Source organism: Eleutherodactylus coqui, chromosome 13 (assembly GCF_035609145.1).
Source record: "Eleutherodactylus coqui strain aEleCoq1 chromosome 13, aEleCoq1.hap1, whole genome shotgun sequence".
Lineage (NCBI taxonomy): Eukaryota > Metazoa > Chordata > Amphibia > Anura > Eleutherodactylidae > Eleutherodactylus > Eleutherodactylus coqui.
The window spans coordinates 117,205,572-117,230,559 of NC_089849.1; the positions used below are offsets into that span (position 1 = coordinate 117,205,572).

Sequence of the window (24,988 nt, forward strand, 5' to 3'; positions counted from 1 at the left end):
TATAATAGAGGTACAGTTACTCTTATTTAGCTGGATTTGCCTGCTCTAATTAGCACTGATTAGCTGTGTAACCAATAGAAGAAAATACCAGAGAACAGCATGAAAACCCAGGGCTCCCAACGCACAAATACACAGATTTGCATGACGGATTTTTTTGCTCGGACTCTGCAACCAGTCTGCTGCGAATCCTATTACTTTTAATGGGAAAGTACACCCTAGTCCATTCGGCTTAGATTGGTTTTCCACATGTGGATTTGCTGTGCAGTTGGGAAGGGAGAGAAGTGACGTGTCGCTTCCTGATGTAAACGCCACATGCAGGTTCGCTCATGGTAAAGGCCTAAATCTGTATGCGTATCCTCGGGCATAAAACTGCATAGCTATGGCAGGGCTGAGCTGCCAATTTCCACTGCTGTTTTTGAGGTGGAATCCATACTGGAAAGTTGACAGACATTCAGCCCTTATGAAAACCTCCTTTGTGTTCGTCACATTTGGCAGATTTGTGGATTTTTCTCTGGAGAACAATTCCCAGAGGATTCACGTTAAAATCCATACCAAATGGGATGTAGACCGGCGCGGATGTCACCTCTTCAAAGGTCTGCACCATTTAGTGTGGATTCGCTATGGATTTTTCTGCTGTGTGAAATCCACAACAAATCTGCCAATGGTGAATGCACTGGCAAGTGCGATAACAATGCGTGAAGCTCGGCCCGATATTGTACTCGCCAACGGGTGATGCCCCGCAGAGCGAAGCGTTTTTGTGTTAAAACTGCCTCACATCACTTCAGGATAGTAGCGATTCTCCACTGCAGCTTCTAGCCGCGGCGGAGGATCGAGGAGTGTTTCCGATGAATAAACATTGCATCGCACTCACGTGCACCTCGCACACCATACTCTGCTGTGCCAACCCCAATGAAAACAATGGGTGATGCCAGGCGTTCCAAGGGAATGCCCAAAGATGGGAGACAAACTATTGGGCACAGTACAGAGCATTTACTCTCTTCATCCTGAACAATTAACTTAATAGCACAACCATAGGACCTTTCACTCACCGGGACACATAGGCTGGCATGTTTTATATAGGTAGATGGCATTATCTGCACCACATTTATTTAAAGGTGCATTTTCATGTCCTACACTCAGAAATTGCAGACTGACAAAATTTGTGCCATTTGCACAGATTTTTCTTCTTTGCAGACCACATCCACTTTTCTCGGTACTTTCTGAATTTGATAAGTCTGATAAATTTGTAAATTGCACCATTAAAATTCTCCACATAATCACAACATTGTAGCCACACAGTCTGCGTTAAAACCCGGTGTCCGCTGCTTAATAAATGTGAGCCATTTAACTAGTAGAGAACCACTTGAGGAAGCCCACTGAGAGGAACATGATGAATATATATAGATTCTCCTTGTGTGGAATTGGATCCAAGGCCTCAGTAGTGACCAATTTCGCCCCCTGCTGCTTGTAATGTTTACTGCAGAGAGACATGGAAACACTAAAGCTGTTTAGAATAGTATCATCTGTGCTCGCAGGTAGTTTTACAGTATGGGCACAGATGATGTTATATTACAGCCACCTGCAACCCAGAATACATTGTCACATTTCTTATTGGACTCTTCCGTCGTGTTCAGCTGTCTCCCCCTAATGTGTGTATTGGGCCTTTAGAAACTGAAGCCAAGTTATCGCACGTTACTGGGATGTCAGATAAACGTATTCATTTTATCCTTGTTGCTCAATGGATATGTAATATAAAGCTTTCCATACTTGGAGCCTTTTCCATTTTATTGAAGACTTCTCCCCGTTTTTGTCATTCTTTTAGATTCTCTGCATTGAAGACTGTGGCAGATGAGAAGAGGGGATCTTTGGCCAAGCTCAGCCAGGCCATGTCACTGAGCCAGGAGCTGCTGTCTGGACTGTGGACGACTTGTCCAGTCAGATGTGCCATCAGGGTGTCCTGGACCCACATGCTTCACAAAGCCTATATGACTGTATACTGCAATCTGCAAAACAACAGTGACTATGTCTTGGAGCACGGGTGGACCTTGTGTCTCCTCATAAGTACAGACCCAATCACTTCATATACCTTTCCTGTTTTGTTATTAAAATCAAGGGAGACAAAAGAATTTGCTTTTCCTTTATGTGGACAGAAATCGCACAGTGTGAATTTCCCTCTGCAAATAACTTGCTTCTTATTTTATAGTTTAAAGGGATTTGCTGAACATTGTGGCAATCCTTCAGAGCTGTACATGTGTTCCTCATACCAACACGGAGTCTGCATACCTGTACAGGATCACGTCCTTGACATATTGCAATGCCTGCGGCTAAGCCCTTCAGCTGCCTATTGCTCTGGTTTATCACATACTTTCCCAGAGGATGCAGTGCAAGCTATTTGGAAATCATCTTCTGAAAGTGACCAGTTGGGGGCGTCCTCCATGACTGTTTCTAATCAGGGATCTAATTCTACACTGCCTTTGAAAGCTTCAGTTCGGTTGTCCGCTGTACTGTTGGCTCATGCTTTAAGGAATGAGCCATCAGGTGAGTATCTGCTGTGTGTGATATCTGTAGAGGATATATATAATCTTGGGGTGCTTTTAGACAACGATTCTAGAAAAAAAAAATCATTCAAACGAGGGAAAGTGAACGCTAATCATTCTGTGTAAACGTGCGCCAACGACCGAACAACAAAGATAATTCGCTTTTTGCTCGTCGTCCCGGCATAAAAATCATCGTTTGCTCGTTTACTTATAGTTCGGTTTAAATAATGCTTTTTCAGTCGTTCTCGGACACTGCAAGACTTCTATTTACCCGTCGGGGTTTTCTCTCTTCTGCACTGCGGATGTGTGCGGAAGCGCCGGACGTCACGCTGCTGCACATGCGCAGTTGAGTTCTTTTTTTCCTTTTTTTAAACTCCTGCTTCCCTGTGGAATCCGCGGCCCATCCATAATTCAATTGCGGATCGGACAGTTTCCATTAACTTCAATGGAAGCCGTCCGTGCCAGGTCCACAGTGAAATGGAGCGTGCTGCGAATTTTTATTTAATTTTTTTTCCAGACAAAAAGGTACGCAAATCAAATCTGCATGCTTTATTTCAGACACCCATGCATCCCTTTTGGTTTGTGGATCTTCTGCCTGTGGACATTGGGCCTAAGATTGTGAGAATAGAATGTGGTAATACGGTACCTGCTTCAGATTTGTCATTGCTTAGTCACTGCTGGAATGCATTTCTGTTCTGTGATTGATGTCAGTGGAACGCTTCGCATCGGTAAAGAGGTGTAGCTTGAGTTGATCGGTGTCTTGTAAAGAAAACAAAAGGTCAATTGATATTTCGGGCAATCTCGAGTCATTCCAACATTTCTTGCTTCCATTCTAGTCTATTTCTGCCTTTTTTATATATGGCTGAACCAAGGATATTCATTAAGGGTAGTTAATTGGGTGACATAATAATTTTACTGAATTCATATAATTGTCAAGGCTTCTGTGTGTAATGGAGCTATGATAGTTATGCTGAATTCATTTTTAAACAGATACTAGAGAATCCCGTTGGATGGCATTGACTTATAATGTAGTCTGCACCACTGGCAGGCCTGGACTGGCCCACAGGGAAACAGGTGAATGCCCCTTTAGGCCCTGAGCCTGGAGTGGGCCAATGGCGTGGTACATCCTCCGCACTACAAGCGGATGGGCAGTATACAGCATCTCAGATGAGTAATATTTGCATGTAGCTGTTCATAGGGAACCCAGAATAAATGTAACTGATTGGCCTTAGGCTCTCTTGTCTGACAATGACCATGCATCCCGCTGCTGAATCCTCCACTGATCAACTTTTTATGATAATGCAGCCCGTTGCACATTTCCAAACGTGGTAGTGCATATGGGCAGGGGGGCAAGCTGCTGCATGGCCACAGAAATCCTGCACCGCATGCCTTGTAGTCTTGTATTGTGGGGGCTGAATAATGTAAGCTAAAATTATAATGTCTGCTAACTTCAAAATATGTTAGTCCAAGTAAAATAACATCTGAGTTATTTTAATTACAGCGTTCTGTAGCGTTGTTTGGCTGATTGAACACAACTCCCAGCAGGAATCTAATATTTAAAGCCAAAAATTGGGTCAGATCCTGCCATACTGTATGTAATTGGGAAACCTTTCCTGAAGCTTGACTACACTGGATGGACAGGTGTCTTTTTTTGGCCTTACATACTATGTTACTATGTATATTACACTTGATGCAATTCCATTTTTGGCTATAAGTAGTTGGCTTCTACAAGGAGCTGTATTACGTCTTTACTTAGACAGTGCAGCTACAAGGAGAGAACTTGGTGCCGACGCGGGACCACCAATCTCACAAGCGAGTATGAAGACTTTATTGAATCGTAGGGAAACAGCTACAGGTATCAAAGCCAAACTGATTTCTTCCTTAGGCAAATCACTCCTGATACAGTGTCCTAATGCCCAATTATATACACCTGATAACCCACAATCATTCATCAAACGTGCAGGAAAAAACGATAAAAACAAGTCACTGGGCATGAACAAAATAAGACACATTTAACGTGGATCAATTCATATAAATTTACATGCACAAATGTCATTCTGGGACCAGTAGTACAACTGAGGCAGACGGTCTCCCCTATAGAGACTATTTAAAAAATTTTTTTTTTATTTCCATTTTTATTTTTTGGATAGACCAGGACATAAGAGGGAGGCAGGTCTCTCCCTGTTAACCCACCGAGGAGTGCAAACAGAATGGAGTTAAAGGGGTTGTCTCGCGGCAAGCATCAAAATTTTACATTACCCCATTCCCCCTGTCACCCTCCTGGCATAAAATAGCAAATTAAAGCGGTTTTTAAACCGCTTGCTACTCACCGATCCGACGAAATAAGGAGTTTAAAAAATCTTCTCCCTAAGATGGCCGCCGGTCCTTTCCCAGGGATGCACTGCGGTTTTCTCCCATGGTGCACCGCGGGTCTTCTCCCATGGTGCACCATGGGCTCTGTGCGTTCCATTGCCGATTCCAGCCTCCTGATTGGCTGGAATCGGCACACGTGACGGGGCAGAGCTACGATGACGACGCGGTGACCAGCTCTCCGGCACGAGCGGCCCCATTCACCAGGCAGAAGACCGCACAGCGCAAGCGCGTCTAAAAAAGCAAGAAGCCAGCGAAATTAGACGGAGCCATGGAGACGGGGACGCCAGCAACGGAGCAGGTAAGTGAATAACTTCTGTATGGCTCATATTTAATGCACGATGTACATTACAAAGTGCATTAATATGGCCATACAGAAGTGTATAACCCCACTTGCTTTCGCGAGACAACCCCTTTAACCTTCTGTTGTCTGCCCGGTCCCTCAGAAGACAAGGAGGCATATTCAGGACCTAACGTTGATGTGACCCGACAGCCATAGAGCCCCCCTACTGTTTCTCTTTTGGTTTAGCACCCCCTTCCTTCTCAAAGGCAGGCGATGGTGGGGAAAGAAACCTCTGCTGGAACTGGGGAGACTTCCTACCTCGGTCAAGAGGTAAGTATGTTCCTTTATTTATTTCTTTACAACAGGGTGTACTCCTGCTTTTATTAATGTATGTAGTTTGTCGCTGGGGGCGACAGGTAGTGCTCTGGGGCTGCCGGCACCCTGTACTGTATGGGTTTTTCTTTTTTTGCTAGTATGCACTGAGTCCCTTTCCCCCTCTCTCCCCCTGCTGACGCTAGCTTGCATCAGGGTAGGGGACTGGCCTCCATTCTTGTTGCCCTGGACTCGGCACTGAGTCTTCGGGTGCAGACCTGCGCTGGTTTCCCTCTATGGACCGGGACCCATGCTCTGGTCGGGGTCCCCTGTAAACCCGTCAGTCCTGGCCTTGTGTTCTAGCGGGGGCTGCAGTCTTACCTGCAGCGGCCTCTCCTCTAGCTCCTGGGGTTCCACGGCATTGTGCCGTCGGGCCTCTTATATTGGGATGCCTGGCTCGGGCCCGCAGGTAGCCTACTGTGCTTGTTTTTGGCCGGCCAGTGCTGGACGCCCGCCAGTAATGTAGGCGCTGGGCCTACTTAGTCACCCATCACCCTGACGTGGGGTAGGGAGAAGGAGAGAAAGATAGAGCGGGCTCTCCCTTCCAATCACAGCTAAGCGCGTCAACGGGCCTGAGTCCTCAGTGGCTTAGTAATTAGACCCGCCCCCCTCATCTCCAGAGTGGCCATCTTTCACCACGCTGGGCCCTGCAGTTCCACACAAGCGCTTTGTAAGGCTGAAGCGACCTGACGTCATGTTACCTTCGCTCGTTCTACACCCGACCCCTTAAATGGACCATCTTGTCAGGAATGGAGAAGGCAGTGACTTCCCTCGATCCAGAGGATCAGGATTCCGCTGAAGACACTATTCTCCCTCCATTGGTGGTTAGACGCCCCTCAGATTCAACTGGACCGATCATTTCTGCCTCTCCAGTGGCAGATCCTCACCACAGACACCAGCCTTTCCGGCTGGGGGAGGGGGTGGGAGGGACTCTACGGAACCTGGTGGCACAGGGAAGCTGGACCAGACGGGAAGCTGTGCTTCCGCTCAATGTGTTGGAACTTCGGGCCATATTCCGGTCACTACAGCATCAACTGACGGGGTTACCCAGTCCGGGTGCAGACGGACAACGCGACGGCTTTCGCATATGTAAATCATCAGGGAGGAACCCGCAGCAGAAGGATCACGGAGGAAGTGGGAAACATCTTGAGCTGGGCCGAAGAACATCTTCCCGCACTGTCGGCAGTGCACATACCAGGGGTAGAGAACTGGATAGCCAATTTATCTCAACAGGAAAACGGTCGATCCAGGCGAATGAGAGCTACACCCCCAAAGTCTTTTGAGATGTTTGCAAGAGGTGGGACAACCAGATGTCGATCTAGTGGTGTTCAGATTCAACCACAAGCGTCCGCTCTTTGTGGCCAGGTCGAAGGACGCCAGAGCACGAGCCATGGATGCGCTAGCAACTACGTGGATGGAATTCCAGTTTCCTTACGTGTTTCCACCTTTCCCACTCATTCCCCGGCTGCTCAGGAGGGAAGGGCTCCCTGTAATTCTCATCGCCCCGGATTGGCTCCAGCGAACGTGGTATCTGGAACTCATCCAGCTGCTGGCAGACTCCCCCTGGCATCTTTCTTTGCGAAAGGACCTTCTCTTACAAGGACCCCTCTTCCACCCGAGTTTATCCACGCTATGTTTGATGACATGGCTGTTGAAGTGGCGGTCTTAAGAGCCTGGGGATTTTCGGACCCGGTGATCTAAACAATGATCAGGGCCAGAAAGCAGTCTTCATCAAAAGTGTACCATCGAGTGTGGAAGGGGTTCCTCCTATGGTGCGAACGGCGTTTTAACCCTATGCGCTTTTCGTTGTCTCACCTCTTGTCCTTCCTACAGGATGGCCTGGAGATAGGTCTCAGCCTTAGCTCCCTCAAGGGATGGATATCATCCTTGTCCATTCTTTTTCAGCGTCCTTTTGCAGCTAGTTCAGCAGTGTGCACTTTCCTTTAGGGAGTTGCACATGCCGCACCTCCGTACTGCTCCCTGGTACCACTTTGGGATTTGAACCTGGTCCTCAATGTATTGCAGTCTCATCCTTTTGAGCCGCTGAGGGAGGTATCGGCATGACTATTGACCTGGAAGGTGGCTCTCCTGGTAGCAGTTACCTCCATCCGTCGAGTCTCTGAAATCACAGCGCTATCGGCAAGTTTACCTTTCACAGTGTTCCACCAGGATAACGTAGTATTACCCTAGATCCCTTCTTTCCTCCCTAAGGTGGTGTTGGCCTTCCATCTCAACGAGGACATTGTGTTGCCATCATTCTGCCCTTCCTCAGTTTACCCGAGAGAAAGGGCTCTGCACAGGCTAGACCTGGTGCGAGCCTTACGAATTTACCTGAAGCGGATAGCATCATTTCAGCGCTCTGACTCCTTGTTCGTAATTCCTGAAGGCCTAAGACGTGGCCTGGCGGCCTCCTAGGTGGTCCTCTCTTGCTGGATCTGTTCAGCGGTGGTAAAGGCCTACCGTATTAAGGGCAGGACGCTACCGTTTCGGGTGACGGCACACTCTGCGAGGGCAGTGGGAGCTTCATGGGCGGTATGCAAGGGTGCCTCAGCCTTGCAAGTGTGCAGGAGGGCGGCTACTTGGACGTCCCTGCATACTTTTTCTAGGTTCTATCGAGTGAATACCTTTGCGTCGGCGGACGCCTCTCTCAGTCGAAGAGTCTTACAGACGGCTGTTAACTGACCGCATGTGTCCATAATTCTCCCGCCCCCGAGGGACTGCTGTAGAACGTCACACTCTCTTGGCTGTGTCCTCCAATGACACGAGCGAGAAAAGAGAATTTTTGACTTACTGTCAAATCTTTCTCGTCTTGTTCATTGGGGGACACAGCACCCACCCATGTAATATTTATAGGTCACAGTTGCACATGGTTGTTGTTTAGTTGCAGTTGTAACTTTTATTCCTGTTTTATCTCATATTCAAATCATAAAATTCTAGAATGTTAGAGTTGGAAGGGACCTCCAGGGTCATCGGGTCCAACCCCCTGATCATTCCAAGATCCTGCATGGCTGCTCCTACTGCTGGCATACAAACTGATCAAGCAAAAAAAGTATTAACCCCTCCTGCCGACATCAGGCTAGTGTCGCCTCCTAGTGGCAGTAGCTATACCCCACAGTCTTGGCTCTGTCCACCAATGAACGAGACGAGAAAGGGATTTTGCAGGAAGTCAAAAATCCTCTTTTTAACCTCCCATTTTATGTTTCTTAACTTATTTTTTAGACACGTTTCATTCTTATGCATATTTTATGGATTCCTTGGGTTTTAGTGTGGGTCAGTAGACCTGTGGCACTATGATCCATGAATGGCATTTTTGCATGTAAACTTGTATGCATTCATGCACTGTCATTATTTTTTATTCTTGTACATAGATATTGATATTGAAAAATTTTAAAAAGAAAAATCACTTAACCCCTTAGTGACGGAGCTTTTTTGCTTTTTTCAATTTTTGTTTTTTCCTACTCCCTTTTAAAAAATCGTAGCTCCTTTATTTATCCATCGACGTCGCTGTATGAGGGCTTGTTTTTTGCGGGATGAGTTGTATTTTTCAATGGCACTATTTATTGTACCATATAATTTACTGAAAAACGTTTTAAAAATTCTAAGCGGAGAGAAATGGAAAAAAACGACATTCCACCATCTTTCGGTGCGTCCTGTTTCTACGGCGCACAAACTGCAACAAAAACGACCTGATATTTTTATTCTATGGGTCAGTACGATTGCTACGATACCAAACTTATATAGTATTGTTTTTGCTGTAGTACTTGTATTTTTTTTTTAAGATATTTAATTTTTTTCAATTATTTTCTGCGGTCATTTTGTGCGCTCAATAACTTTTTTATTTTTCTGTCGACGTAATTGAGCAAGGGCTCATTTTTTGTGGGATGTCCTGAAGTTTCCGATAGTATCAATTTGGAATACATACGACTTTTTGATCGCTTTTTATTGCGGTTTTTCTGAGAGACAGGGTAACTAAAAAAGTGTATTTCTGGCGTTCTTTATTTTTTTTTTCGGACGACGTTAACTGTGCAGAAAAAATAATGCACTACTTTGATAGATCGGACTTTTACGGACGCGGCGATATCAAATACATATTTTTATTTTATGATTTAGATTTTTTAATAATAGATATGGCAAAAGGGGGGTGATTTAAACTTTTATAACTTTTTTTTTTTTTTTAACAATTAAAAAAACTTTATTGCTTTTTTTTTTTTTAACTTTACTTTGAAGTCCCCCTGGGGGACTTTAACATGCGATGCTTTGATTGCTCCTGCAGTAGGACGTAATGCTATAGCCACCCTGTGTGGATGGCTTGATAGGCAGTCTGTTAAGGCAGCCCTGGGGCCATTCATTAGGCCCCCGGCTGCCATGACACCTGCACGGCTCCCCCGATCTCACCGCGGGGGGCCGTGCGGGACCCCCGAACAGCGTTCGGGGCATTTAAAGGGTTAATAGCCGCGAACGGCCGAGCGCAGCTATTGCCCGCGGGTGTCAACTGTAATAAACAGCTGACGCCCGCGCTGTATGGAGGGAGATAGCGGCGCTACCTCCCTCCATACACGTCCTGCAACAGCAGGACGTAGTTTTACGATAGCGCCGTCACTAAGGGGTTAAAGTTCTTAAGCCCTTTTAACACAATAACTTGATTTTCTGATGACCTTCCCTTTAACCCCTTCCCGCCCCATCACATAATGGTACGTCATGGCAGGGTGGTACTTCCCGCAAAATGACGTACCCGTACGTCATAGGGATAGCGCGAGATCATAGAAGGTCTTGCGCTATCCCACAGCGAGAGCCAGCTGTCACTAGTAGCTGGCCTCCCGCTGCGACAGCGGGGGGCATCGGAGATGATCCCCCCCACTGTTAACCCCTTCCCTGCCGCGATCTAAGTAGGGTTCACAGCCGGCTCCCGCGATACCGGCGTCCTGTATTGCCATAGCCTGTGATCGCTATAGTAAGCGATAAGGCATGGCAGGAGAGAAGTCCTGCCATGCCTTATCGCAGCGATCATTAGTGCTGTAGTAAAAGTCCCTCAGAGGGACATAGATGGTGGGAAAAAAAAGGGAAAAATAAAGTATAAAAAATGAAAATGTAAAAAGAATGTTAAAAAACCCTTTTTTTATGCTTTTTCTCATATTAGCATAAAAAAATTTAGAAAATTAAAAATCCCACATATTTGGTATCAACACATCCGTAACGACGTGTACAATAAATTAAACATGCTTTTTATCCTGCACGGCAAAAAGCGTTTAAAAAAATGCTGAAAAACTGAGGCAAAATGCTAATTTTTAGCATTTTGCCTCTCAAAACACAATAAAAGTGATAAAAAAACGTGTGTACCCCAAAATGGTACCAATAAAAGCTACAGCTTGTCTCGCAAAAAATAAGCCCTCGTAGAGCTCCGTACATGGAAAAATAAAAAAGTTATTGGACTTTGAATGCAGTGAGTTTAGAAAAAAAAAAAATTTTTCCAAAAAAAAGGGGGTTTTATTGTGGAAAAGTGGAAAAACCTAAAACAAAAATAAGAATTTTGATATCGTTGTAACCGTACCGACCCGCAGAAAAAAATGTGCGTCATTGATGCTGCATAATTAACGCTTTAAAAAAAAAAATCTATGGCAGAATTGATGCGTTTTCTCTCCCTGCGATCATAAAAAAAAATGATATAAGTTTTACAATGTCGTCCATGTACCCATAAATGGTACCAATAAATCTACAGTTCGCCACGCAAAAAACAAGCCCTCATACGGCCGTGTCAACGGAAAACTAAAAAAGTTATGGCTGTTGAAAAATGGAGATGAAAAAATACTAAAAATCGTTTGGTCCTCAACGCCAAAATAGGCCATGTCCTTAAGGGGTTAAAATGTGGTCATCAACTAGGACCTTCCAAAACTAGTATATTATGCAGATAAGTTACGGGTGACTAAAATGTACTGTGCATTCATATACTTCTAATGTGTTTATTTTTATATTTGCGGACTATTTTATAAAAGTCAGTTCTAAAGTGAAGCCGAGGCGCTTTAGTGCTACGATGAATATGTATTCTATATTCCTGTACTTCTTTCCTTAGGGAGGTCCCTATGCTGTGTCGTACTACACTGGCTGCTGGCAGATGTATTGGTCAAGAAGCAAGATCTACAGGAGGTGCGAGGTTTAACCCCCGATGGAAAGGAGTTTTGTATCCGGGTTCAAGAGGTCAGCTATTCTGTATAAATTGGATAAACAGTATGTAACTATATAGAGGATGCACTTCTATAGGGATTAACCGCTTGGTATATAAGCAAGAATATTTCACAAATCTTTGTGTTGTCCTAGTGAGCTTCCATCAAAGCAATGGAATAAATATTGTGCAGCTTATTGAGAGATCAGCTCCAGATTTGAATGCAGATCAAACACCCCTTTTACATCGCAATACATGATCTGTCGATTGACTACGTTGACATTTGTGATGCAAATAAATGAACAATGTGTAAGAATTTCTGGTGACCATGCTTACACCTAAGGACAATGCATTTTAAACTTATGCTTCTACTCCCAAAAGCAGCTAGATGTAAAGCGTTTCGACCCGGCAAACATTTGTACATTTTTCTTTTAGGTATCGGTGTCACATCTTTCATTAGAGAGATCCATCCAAGCTGTTGAAGTACAAATACTAAGCTCCTATTTACATGTTGTGGCCGCTCTACATCTGGCCGTCATCTGCCGCTTCAAGGTAACATTGCAACAACAAGTCACATATTATTATTTAGTTTCGAATTGGAGCATAAAGAGTGTGTATAGCGTCACAGCTTATTATATCCCAAATGCTGATTCCTTAGGACCTCTGTTGCAGGGAGCCATTACTTGTCCACATGTGCTCACTATGGGATTAATTTCTGAGTCTCATGACAAATGAATAGCAAAAATGTGTCAGAATTGTCTTTATATGGCATACATGTGCAACAGACATTGGTAATCAGTCCTATAGAGCGCTCTTACATGCAGTCACTGCTCGATTGAAGCCATGGTCTCTGAGATTAATGATCAGGAGCCCAACTGTGACATGCAACTGTAGTTGTAACTGGTAACCCTACACATGCTCAGTTCTTAAGGGAATATGTCTTCGGTAAATGATGTATTGTTTAAATCATGGTAAACATATCTTGAAGACTTATTTTTTTGCATTTACACATCACATTCTATTTTTGAGAAAATCCTGAAATATTGAAGTTTTCATTCTGGCCACATAGCTTCATAATAGACTGACACTTCCTGTTCCCTAGAGGTCACTTTTAAATAATCATCCCATTATCTTTACAGATTTACAATGACGGGTAACATCTATAAATAACGAACACAGAATAACCCCATTCACAGTGATGGTCACAGCTCACCTCCTCCTCCTGCGCAATGACCTCTGGTTAGGTCATAGAGCATGCCCACAACACTCTCCCACAAAAGTCAAAATCAATTTACAGGTTCCTGCAGTCCATGTGGCTGCTGTAAAACATATCTCTAAATTGTGTTATTAGCAGCTAAGACTAGATGAACATTCCCATAATCATGTACCGAAAAAAAAAAAAAAAATCTAAGATAAGAAAATAAAAACAGATTAGAAAAAAAGAAAATGTATCAGTATCTGGTTTTATTAATAAAAATATAAGCAGTGCCTTCCCTTTAACCAGTGTGAATACTTTATGCAATGAATAGTTACTCATTAGGGTATTAGTATAATATGTCTCCACCAGAAGTATGGGCGTTCCGAGGCTGAGCTAGAGGTCAGTGGGCGTGACCTGAGCACTACCTCTACTTCAGCCCGGTCACGCCCACACTTCTGGTAGAGACATATTACACTAATAATACCATAATGAGTAACTATTCATTACATAAAGTATTATATTCACACCGGTTAAAGGGAAGGCACTGCTTCTATTTTTATTTATAAAACCAGATACTCATACATTTTCTTTTTTTCTAATCTGTTTTTATTTTCTCATCTTAGATTTATTTTTTGTTTTCTGTACCTGATTATGGGAATGTTCATTTAGTCTGAGCAGCTAATAACACAATTAATACCACTCATTAGTCCCTAATACTAAAAAATTGTCTAATTTTATTTCCTAGATCTTACTTCAGCAAGATGAGCCAAACAGTGATGGCCTTTGCCAGGGTTTGAATTTTCAGAAGGTTCAGCATCTGTTCACTGCTCAAGAGGTAAATCATTTTTTCATCTTACTGACTTTACAATGTGAAACAATCTAGGCCGGTCACATCAGAGGATCTAAAGGCTAAGTAAAACATGTACCGCTTATGATTCTCATGACTTGGAAAGTGGATCCTCAGGCTGCAGCTGGTTTTGTGCTGGTTAGATTGGGGTGCAAAAAATCTAAGGGATCCCTAGGTTTTCTTCCTTAAACCCTGCAAGGAGGTATGAACTTTAGTGCAAAGTAATCTCCACGTCGCAGTCCCCAGAATAGTTAGCAGCAAGATGGAGCAACTCGTACTGGACAGGGGTGTGAGGACAACACAAGAAGGTAGTTCATGTACAAAATAGGGTTATCAGAACTTTTTTTTTTTTTTTTGCTGTACTAGTTATATTTTTTTTTAAATATTTAATTTTTTTAACATTATTTTTTGTCTCCATCTTCTGCGCACAATAACTTTTTTTATTTTTATGTCCTTTTCCGTCAATATAGTTGAACGAGGGCTCATCTTGTGCGGTACGACGTGTTGTTTCCGTTGGTACCATTTTCGAATACAGAGGACTTTTTGATTGCTTTTTATTACATTTTTTCTTGGCAACAAGTTCACCATGCGTGGTAAATAATGCATTACTTTGATAGATTTAATTTTTATGGACACAGCGATACCAAATATGTATTTTTGTTTTATTTAGATTTTTTTTTATTGTAAATATGGCAAAAGGTTTTTTTTTTTCTTTTTTTTTTAAATATTCACTTTTTCTTTTAGTCCTCCCGGGGGACCACAACTAGCGATGCTTAGATCGCTTATGCAGTATGATGTTATGCCACTGGGGTGGCTTGATAGGCATTCTGCCATGACAGCCCTGGGGCCTTTTAGAAGGACCCTGGTTGCCATGACACCTGTACGGCTCCCCCAATCTCACTACGGGTGAAGGGGGGGCGTACGGGACCCCCGAATATCATTCGGGGGATTTAAATGCCGCTGTCAGATTTGACGGCGGTATTTAAAGGGTTAACAGTCCCGATCGGCCGAACGGGGCTGTTGACCGCAGGTGTCAGCTGTAATAAACAGCTGACACCTGCGATGTATGGAAGGAGATAGCAGCGCTATCTCCCTCCATAAACGTCCTGCAACGGCAGGACGTAAAAACACAATAGCGTGGTCACTAAGGGGTTTGAATACAGTTTACCACCTATAACCACATTGTGTAAACTTTTAAATGAAAGTAATCCAGTCTTGTATAGCTCTATAGGGAGCTCAAAGTGTCTTATTCAAGTGTCCTACGGTAAGTAAGGGCCATGTCCACCTTTGCAATTATTGCATCCTAAATATAGAAAAATGTGATGAATTGGTCTTCATCAAAAACATTCCACCATTTTATATATGCAGCTTCTCTGCAGAGTTATATACACTAGTTATACTCTTCTATGCAGAGTTATATACACTAGGTTGATGCAGCTGCATTTCCATAGTTTCAGGTTGCAAAAAAATCCTGTAGTCTGGTCCTGGAACCATGTGTTAGGCCCAATGTTCACGGGTGGATCTACTTTGCGGGTCACTCACAAATCAAGCCGCCCATAGGGATACATGGGCGTCCACAAATGAAATAAAGCATGCAGATTTGATTTGCGGACCTTCTGGTCCGGAAAAAAATATTGTAGCATGCTCCATTTCACTGCGGATCCCGCATGGACTACTTCCATTGAATTGTGGATGGGCCGCGGATTCCGAGGGAAAGCAGGAGTTTACAAAAAAAAAAACCTCCATTGCACATGTGCAGCGGCGTGACGAGCCACGCTTTCGCACACATCTGCAGGGAAGAAAATGAAGACCCGGACGGGTTAGCAGAAGACGGGGTCCTTGGCCATGGGCATGGTTGGATTCCGCTGCCCGCGACTAGAGCAGTGCAGCTGTGCGCACAGCTGAGCGTTTGATTAATCACACCCTAGGCTCTGCAAACAGCTTGTGGAGGCCCATTTACATGCAAATGTAGATGATAAGATGTTAATGGCCATCAATCTTTTGAAAGATTATCTTTGCGTGTAAATGGGCCTTTAGGCAGACAAAAGTTCCCCACTGCTTGTAATGTACGGAGTTCATTCAGATTTCAGTGTTGACGTTAGAAATTGAAAATCAATAACCAGATTACAAATCCTCTGATGACTTATTATCCATATTTAGCTTTTACTAAAGGAAGTGAAGGACCTGAGAGCGCGCTTGGGTATGGATGAAGACATCATTTGCTCTGCAGCTGCCCAAAGACTCCTTCACATCTACAGAGACTTGCGTGATCCTGGCCTGTTCTTCGTTTGAGTCTGAATGTATTCTTCATTCCTACGCTGAGGATGAAAGGTGCCTCCATAGTTATGTTAGGATCAGGTTCCAGTTTAGAAATGTGAGCGCTGGTTGACACTATGCAATGTTTTTTTTTGTTTTTTTTTTAAGCGACAATTTATTAACATTTTTTCAGCCCAAGCCATAATAGAACATTGTAACAAGTACATCATTGCCACACGCTGTGGTACTGTTATTTGTGTAGTGATGGTGTGTGCTCAGGAGCTATGCCTGTGGTATTACTTGCAGATGCCAGTTCCATTATACAGCTGGCACCCTACACTAATTTTCCAGCTGCCGCAAATATGCAGTGTGAACACACCTTTAAAAAAAAAATAAAAAGGTGTGCGCACCTGAGAGGATGCCCTGGCAGTTCAAATCTTCTGCTTTCCTAAAAAATCGCTATATGAAATTTAGCTGGTTTTGTGGTGCGCTACTTTGTTTTCAAAATGTAATTCTGTAATTCCATGTAGTGAAAGGGAACATTTAATGACACAAAAGGTATAAAAAGTTGTCATTCACAGCAGCATCACAGCTTCAGGACGTCTATCACTAACTTCTACTAAGAAACCAGGCCAAAATAGCACAGCAAGCTGTAAAATGCTAGCTTTCAGTCCGTTGGGCTCTGCCATAAGACAGATCCGTTCGGCCATGAGTCATCATTGTTTTTTTTGCTTCCCAATCGGAGTAGAAAATAAAAAAACGAATCCCGGAGCACCAATGTAAATGAGCCCTAAGTGCTATAAAAACGTAAATGTGCGTGGATGCCTTTTCCTATTTATGTATAATACACGAGAAACTGTAGTTGTTTCCTCTGCTGGAAATGGAAGGGAAGAGAACAGCATGATGGCTATATAATAGAGTAAGGGCCAATTCACATCTGCGGTATGGAAATAATACAGAAATAAACGTTTCCACTTTTTCCCCCACACAGAAAGCTCTCTTTTTGCTTCCATTCTGTTTGGTTTCCTTTCTTTTGGATGGAAAAATAGCGCAGGCAGCACCGTCATCTAACCGTCCGGGAAACTGACAACATTCTGCTTGCTTTCTGTTTAGTTTTTTAAACCCCATTGAAATCAATGTGGGCAAATATGCAAACCTTTGTTTCCGTTTTAATTCTACCTCTCTGCTCTTGTCTGGGATGATTTAGTGAATCCTGCACTGAGCAGGGCGTCGGACCCAATGACCCAGGAGGTCCCTTCCAACTCTACCAGTATAGGATTCTCTAAAAACAGAGCAGAGGGACAGAAAGACCAAGCGAAGCCCTAAGACAGGTGTAAACAGACCCTAACTGCTTCTAAGGCGTCATTCAGATGAGCGCTGTTTTCATGCTGTTAGAAGTGTACAGAACGCACCTCTAATAGGAACCAAGTGTTCACATGACAGAATGTTAGGCACGCTGAATCAGCGCATCTAACAACGGTAGGACATGTGAGTGAAAACCTACATGTCAGCTCCGAGGTGCGCACAAAGATAGGACATGTCGTATCTTTGCTGCGTGCTTTCCATAGGCTCCTACGGGAGTCTTAAAAGCACGCGGCGCGCACCTTGGAATGTGTGAACAGTCTACTTCACGTAGCTTGAAGTAGCCCGTTCACGCGATTTTTTTCTCTATAGTGCGTGAAAACGGCGCTTGTCTGAATGAGGCCTAAGAGGAATGGCCACAGTGACACATCGGCATTGAGGAACACCGCACTCCGTATGAGCGCTGTGTCCAGAGAAGTTTGTGATGGAGAACCAATTATTTCAGTTCCCTGTCACACTAGAGGATCAGACTGCCAATGTGATCCGTGTCAGCGTACGGCGCCATCACCCTGTTAATTTGCACGTAGTGGTCAAACGGGTTACATGACCATTCTGGAGAATCCTTGTGCTGTTCCTCTGTTGACCTTCCTAAAAGTGTATGAATAGATTAACAGACATGGCAGACTGGTGCCGGGTGCTCTTCAGTGCCCATTAAAGGCTCAGGATCTTAGTCCTGCAGATAGGCTGCTGCAGCCTGTAAGCCATACGTCACAGTGAAGACCCTGAGGTGTCAGCGGGGGATACGCTGGGAGGGGGAGTATTGCCTCACTTGTTGGTTTCCAGCTTAGGGAACCTGTTACGATATAAATGTATGTTGGACATCCCTTTAAGAGAATGGGTTTGTGCTGCAGTACCGGGAACAACCACTGGACACACGTTGCACTGTTTCTGGGACAAAACGTCAGACCCTTTTTCTACTCTCAGGGTATGTTTTCATGTCCCGGAAAATGATGTGGGGCGTCTGCAGAAGACAATCCACACCAATGTCCAAGCCAAAACCGTTGCGGAAAATACGGCAAAATCCACCCAGTGGTGCAGATCTTGATGTGTTTATATTTTATATGCGGATCCTCAATTTAAAGAGTTTGCATCAAAAATTGCGTCAAAATCGTATCTACAAAAAATATTTGCATACAGAAACGACAGTGTTAGTCAATTTATGGAAATGTGGGAACCATGGATAGTTTACTCCCAATTAGATAACTTTGCACCTCATCAAATAAACACAAATAATACAGAGGCACAAGATTAACAGTCCGAGTGGTCGCTACAAGAAAAGTCTTGGTTCAATTATATATTTGCTTGGCTAGAGTTCTGGATTAACACCCTGTCATTCTACACCCCCCTCCCCCCCCCCCATCCTTAGTTGTACCTTTTTTTTCATATGCTTCAGTTCATATGTAGATTTAAAGAAAAATCGTAAAACTGCAATCACATCTCTGTATAATTAAAGTTAATAGTTTATGACAGTCTAATTGTTGAATGCAAGAAACAACATGTAAGGAAGAGAAATTACCAGATTGTTATGTAATGATGTGCAAAATGTTAGTAAAAATTTACTGAACATTAAAAACTGCGTCAAAATCCACGTGACGTGTTATGGACCACCGTTTTGATGTGGACTTTGGTGTAGATTGTCTGTTACGACATCCCACACTGTTTTCCAACGCGTATGCGTTGCTGGTTTTTGCTTGTGTAAGGCATGTGTTGAATGCGCAAAAAAATACACAGCAGTGCTCCCAGCCTTTGAAATGGCTAATTAGTCTAATGAGTTGCAGATGTGTTCTTTCCCTGCGCAATTCCGCAGCATATCCTCATGCATTTCTTTGCATTTTAATGACGTTTATGCGGACTTTTGGAACGAGAATAGAGCATGCTGCGTTTTGGGTTTTTTTTTGGGGTGTGTGTGTGTGTGTGTGGGGGGGGGGGGTGACCGATTTGTGCTCTTCTGGCCCTATTAGCAGGCACATCAGGTGAGCCGTCTGGGTCACCTCTGACGTCACAAGGCCAGCAGTGATGCTAAAGTGGCTCCATGATTATACTGGGTGCTTCCGTTCACGCTAAGTGATGTCTTTTAGCTCAATCTAGTAAGTAGCGTAATTATTGTGATTGAGCCTGCAAATTAGTCTGTTTCCTGTGGAGCAGAGAACAATATTCTGTGCATTCAGCAATGTAGTTAACACTGCGGATAATTCAAATAAAAGCTCTAGGAGTGTCAGAGAGCAGCAGGGTAATGGTGTTGTATGTACCGCGTGTTATCGTCATGGAAGCTCGCAGACTTGGGTTCTCCTAAGGACACAAGTATTAATGGGGTGAGAGTCTTCGTTCCATTTTTCTGCGCACCCATTGGGTTAAATGGGTGATTGAACTGTCATCCGAAAAGTTGGACCAGATATGACGGGCTAGGATTTATTTTTTGTGAAAATTGATTGTATTAACCCCTTAGTGACGGCCCAACAGTGTTTTTACGTCCTGCCGTTGCAGGACGTGTATGGAGGGAGATAGCGCCGCTATCTCCCTCCATACAGTGCGGGCGTCAGCTGTTTATTACAGCTGACACCCATGGGCAATAGCCGCGATTGGCCATATAGCCGATCGCGGCTATTAACCCTTTAAATGCCGCTGTCAATTCTGACAGTGGCATTTAAATCCTCCAAACGATGTTCGGGGGTTCTGTATGGCACCCCCCGCGGTGAGATCGGGGGAGCCGTGCAGGTGTCATGGCAGCCAGGGGCCATCTAAAAGGCCCCAGAGCTGCTTTGGGAGACTGCCTATCAAGCCATCCCAGTGGGGTGGCTTGATAGGCTGCCTGTCAAAAAGCAGTATGACGTAATGCTATAGTATTAGGTCATACTGCAGGAGTGATCAAAGCATCGCTGGTTGTGGTTGTCTAGGAGGACTAAAAAAAAAGTATAAAAATAAGACCAAAAAGTTTTACTAATTTATTAAAAAAAAAAACAAGCACTTTCGCCATATTTGCAATAAAAAAATTCAAAATATTAAACAAAAAATACGTGTTTGGTATCGCTGCGTCCGTAAAAGGCCGATCTGTTAAGTTAATACATTATTTACCCCGCACGGTGAACGTCGTCCAAAAAAATAAAATAAAATAACGCCAGAAATGAACTTTTTGGTCACCCTATCTCCGAGAAAAAATTTAATAAAAAGGATCAAAAAGTCAATTGTTTGCAAAAATGATACCAACGAAAACAACAGGACATACTGCACAAAATGAGCCCTTTTAACTATGTCGACGGAAAAATAAAAAAGGTATTGTGCACAGAAAATGGACACACAAAATTATTTTAAAAAATTTAATATCTTAAAGAAAAAAGTACTACAGCAAAAAAAAAAAACTACAAGTTTGGTATCGTAGTAATCGTACTGACCCATAGAATAAAGTTATCATGTCATTTTTGTTGCAGTTTGCGCACCGTAGAAACAGGACGCACCGAAAGATGGCAGAATGTTGTTTTTTCTTCCAATTTACTCCACTTTGAATTTTTTTAAAGTTTTTCAGTACATTATATGGTACATTAAATAGCACCATTGAAAAATACAACTCGTCCCGCAAAAAACAAGCCCTCATACAGCGACGTCGATGGATAAATAAAGGAGTTACGATTTTTTAAAAGAGAGGAGGAAAAAACGAAAATGGAAAAAAAGCAAAAAAGCTCCGTCACTAAGGGGTTAATAAGGGCTTAAGAATTGGCCATTTAAAAGGTTTTATAAGGTCCAAGAAACGTGGCGGCACTCGTTTGAAAACCTTCTTGTCTTTCGGCTATGTATTACAGTAGATACGTGAATGGAGCCACAATGTCAGACATAACCTACGGACGAGTGTGCATAACAGGAAGTAGCCATGGTTCTGCATCCTCATAGATCGCCTTTAAATGGCTCCTCACATTCATACTTGTTGTCATTATATTCCTATTTCATGAAAGGAATTCTATAAACATTTCCTAAAACTATTTATTAAACAGGGAAAAGAAATGCGGGGTGCAGATGGGTTACCATGACAATCCAGAGGTCCGCCATAGTACAGTAGCAATGCCAGAGGGATACCAAATATTTTGAATCATTATGTAAGAAATAGCAGCTTCATGTGATAAAAAAATAACATTTATACAATTTAGTAAAAAAAAAAAAATCTCACAACCCAAAAAATAACTAAACCGATTTTTCATTAAAATCTATTGATATGTTTGTTGTTTAAAAGTAATATACTAAAAAATATATAGTTTGTTTTGCTTATTTATATAAGGCACGAATATTCCTCATCACAGCAGTAGCGGCCCCCGAGACTGCGCTCACAGACACATTTACCACGTATTACGCCCGTGTGATACACAGTAACTCGCAAGCAATCAGTTACATTGGTGTGTCAGAACTGTGTAATACGCGAGCACAGAGAAAAAAAAAAGCGCAGCATGCTTTATTTTGCCACGCAATGGTCACGTAATTACATTGTGTATGGGCAGCGCAGCAAATATAATTGAAAAAAAAACAACTGATGGACTACCCATGATAGTGTACATGAGATACGCTGTCGTGCGCAGTACAATTTCACCGCTATACATGGCAGTACACAAGGTCACGGCCAGTTCCACAGCTGTAAAAACGCTGCGGGACCCCCATGTGAGCCCAGCCTGAGGCGGACTATTGAAATTTCAAACTAACCTATTTGGACTGTGGGAAGAAATCAGAGTAACTGCAGGAAACACTGAGGGAACATACAAACTGCATGCACATGCTGCCCTTGGCTAGAGATGAACGCAGGGCGAATCCCTTTCCGAATCCCTCTGGCCCAATGGCTCCGTCTCAGGATGTTCAGTTCAGTTTCTGCTCACCTGCCCGGCTTTTATACGGAAGAAAGATCGCTGCATGCAGCCGGATCCACTGCGGAACCTCCGCCCGGATGTGAAACCACCCTAAGCAACAGTAATCATTGAGCTTTACATAAATACAAATTTGCTATTGCCACAAATGTGACAACATGTCGAACAAAAGGAGTACAGATAGTCCCCGACTTGCGAATGTTTGATTTACAAACTTCGCAAGATGCGAACAATCTGTCCTGCACAGTATGATGTACTGCTATGGCACAGTGTGATGTACTGCTATGGCACAGTATGATGTACTGCTATGGCACAGTATGATGTACTGCTATGGCACAGTATGATGTACTGCTATGGCACAGTATGATGTACTGCTATGGCATTACATCATACTGTGCAGGGAACGCACAAGCTTCTATCAAGCCTGATAGAAGCCTGTCCGGTCAGCTTGCGGGACACTGTGTGGTTGCTAGGCTGCCTGGGGCCTTCTGAAAGGCCCAGGGCTGCCTATGCAGAGTGCCTATCAAGCCGTGCGCTTGATAGGCACTCTGCATAGGCAGCCCTGGGGCCTTTCAGAAGGCCCCAGGCTGCCTAGCAACCGCACAGCGTCCCGCAATCTTATCGCGGGACACTGTACAGGCCCCCTGAACTTCAGGTGCAGGCTGTTTCTTACAGCCGACACCCGTCGGCAGCAGTTCCGACGAGCCGCACTGCTTGTCAGAACTGCAGCCGCCGGGTGTCCGCTGTAAGAACAGCCTGCACCTGACATTGTATGGAGCGGGATCCACCCGAGATCCCGCTCCATACAAACATTTGTTCGGACTTGCGAACAAATGGACTTGCGAACAGGTTCCTGGAACGGAACCTGTTCGCAAGTGGGGGAGCATCTGTATATTATTATTAATACATTGTGGTGCATGGAATAAAGTAAGGCAGATTTTGTTTTGTTTTTTTCTCATTCTCATCAAAAAAAGTATTCAGTAAATGCCATGGCTTGTCATAGGCAGAAATAATAATACACTGCAATACAGATCTACTGCAGTGTATTACATAAAATGATCTTGACATCAAAATTTCAAGTCCCCTACAGGATTATAAAAAAGGAAAGATTAGAATTGTCAAAAAAACCCTATTGTGTACTTTTCTCCTTATTAGGGCTTAGGCCGCCTGCAGACGGGCGGGTCGGATCCGGCAGCGGGTGAGTGACGTTTCTGTTGTTTGCCGCGCTAGATTTCGCGTGGCCAAATCGCGGCCATCTGCATAGGATTGCGTTTGTTAACGCAATCCCATGCAGGCTTACAGCGGCGGAAATCCCGCCGCGGAATTTCCGCTCGTGTGCAGGCGCCCTTAGTCAGACGAGCCGTTTTTTCCCGCATCTAAAACGGCTCTATTAGAACCAATGCTTTCCAATAAAAGCGGTCATATGTCTATTTTACAAGCGAAGAAAATTTGCTCCGGCAAAAAATAGGTTAGAGTTTTGCGATTTGCACAATGACCTGATCCTAAAATTCGCACATTAAAGCGGCCCCATTGAAAGCACATCCAGGGGTTTCACCTTGTTATCAATGGGGCCCCATTGAAAACATAAGGAGAAGATGCGCTCCTCTGCCACAGCTGTAGCAGAGGATTCCTTCATCCCCGCGGGAGTCCCTCCTCACTGAGCGCTGTGTCAGCCGCTGCAGCAGGGGATGGCGATGGGACTGCACTTTTATGTGCAAATTTTACCATCGTGTGACCGCACAAGTACAAATAAAAACCGCATCTGCCGCTTCAGTCGCATGTTTTTTGTACATCTGTTTTGCATTTTTCGTTTTCATGGACCTATACATCAGTGGAAAAAAAAAAAACACTCGTCTGACTGAGTCTTTAAGGTTTTTCTTATTTTTTAAACAAAAAAAAATGTCTGTCCTAATGGCATCCATAACCGCACATCCCCTATATGAGGCCACTGACCCCGTGCGGCAAATACTGGAAAAAGGAAGAAAAAAAAAAGGAGGCCAAAATGTTTTTAAAAAAAATCTTTTTATTTGTTCATCTGCCTTCTAAAAAACAAAGGTTATTAAGCAAGTCTTATGTACCCCGATGGTTCCAATAACAATATAACTCGTCACACAAAATACAAGATATTTACATTGATGGATAGACAAAAGAGGGAAAATGAAAAGAAAAAGAGGGGGCTGCACCCTGAAGGGGTTAATGTGAACGGCCCCTCTAATATTTTTCTTTTTGCATTATTTTGTTCCACTTCCTGGAGCATTTATCATTGCTTCTATTATGGATGTGACTTGCAGCACGATGATTTCTGTACTGTGTAGTGTACATATTGTCTCTCTTCAGTCTTGGTGCGACCCCATTCTGTACATGAATGTCTGCCGTTAACCCTCGACCTTCCACACGGTTTGTATTCATAAAACCGGCGGTGCAAGTATTGATGTAGAGGTACAACGAGTTCTATGGATGGACGAAACCCCCTCCACCTGTTGATTCAGGACTGCAGTGTGAGAGGGTTAATGCAGAACCCACATCCCCCTTTGTTCTGTGCCGGGTGTCTAGAGGTATGGATTTAAGCTAATGGACTGGTAGCTTGCAGGCAGCTTCCCAAAAGTGCTGACAGCTTATCAATTATTGAAGCGCACTGTATCGCTTCTGAAAACCCGATCAGAGCTCAAGTCCGGTGAAAAGCTCTTCAGATGTAAGAATAAGGTCATGGTGAGCAGAGACATAGGAGGCCAGAAGCTTTCACAATGAAGCATGTTCTGGATGTGCTC

The 24,988-nt window shown here is 43.7% G+C and overlaps 1 protein-coding gene across 2 annotated transcripts in view; it reads left to right on the top strand.

Annotated features, from left to right (window-relative positions):
* The window catches only part of FAAP100 (FA core complex associated protein 100), a 71,788-nt gene extending 52,874 nt beyond the window's left edge, over nt 1-18,914 (top strand). For both annotated transcript variants that reach the window (XM_066586053.1, XM_066586051.1), the window contains exons 6-10: nt 1,823-2,538; nt 11,630-11,754; nt 12,155-12,271; nt 13,663-13,752; nt 15,925-18,914. In XM_066586053.1, coding sequence (XP_066442150.1) covers nt 1,823-2,538; nt 11,630-11,754; nt 12,155-12,271; nt 13,663-13,752; nt 15,925-16,056 — 1,180 coding nt within the window. In that variant the 3' untranslated portion in view covers nt 16,057-18,914. The remainder of the gene's footprint in view (nt 1-1,822; nt 2,539-11,629; nt 11,755-12,154; nt 12,272-13,662; nt 13,753-15,924) is intronic.
* Nucleotides 18,915-24,988: the final 6,074 nt, after the last annotated feature.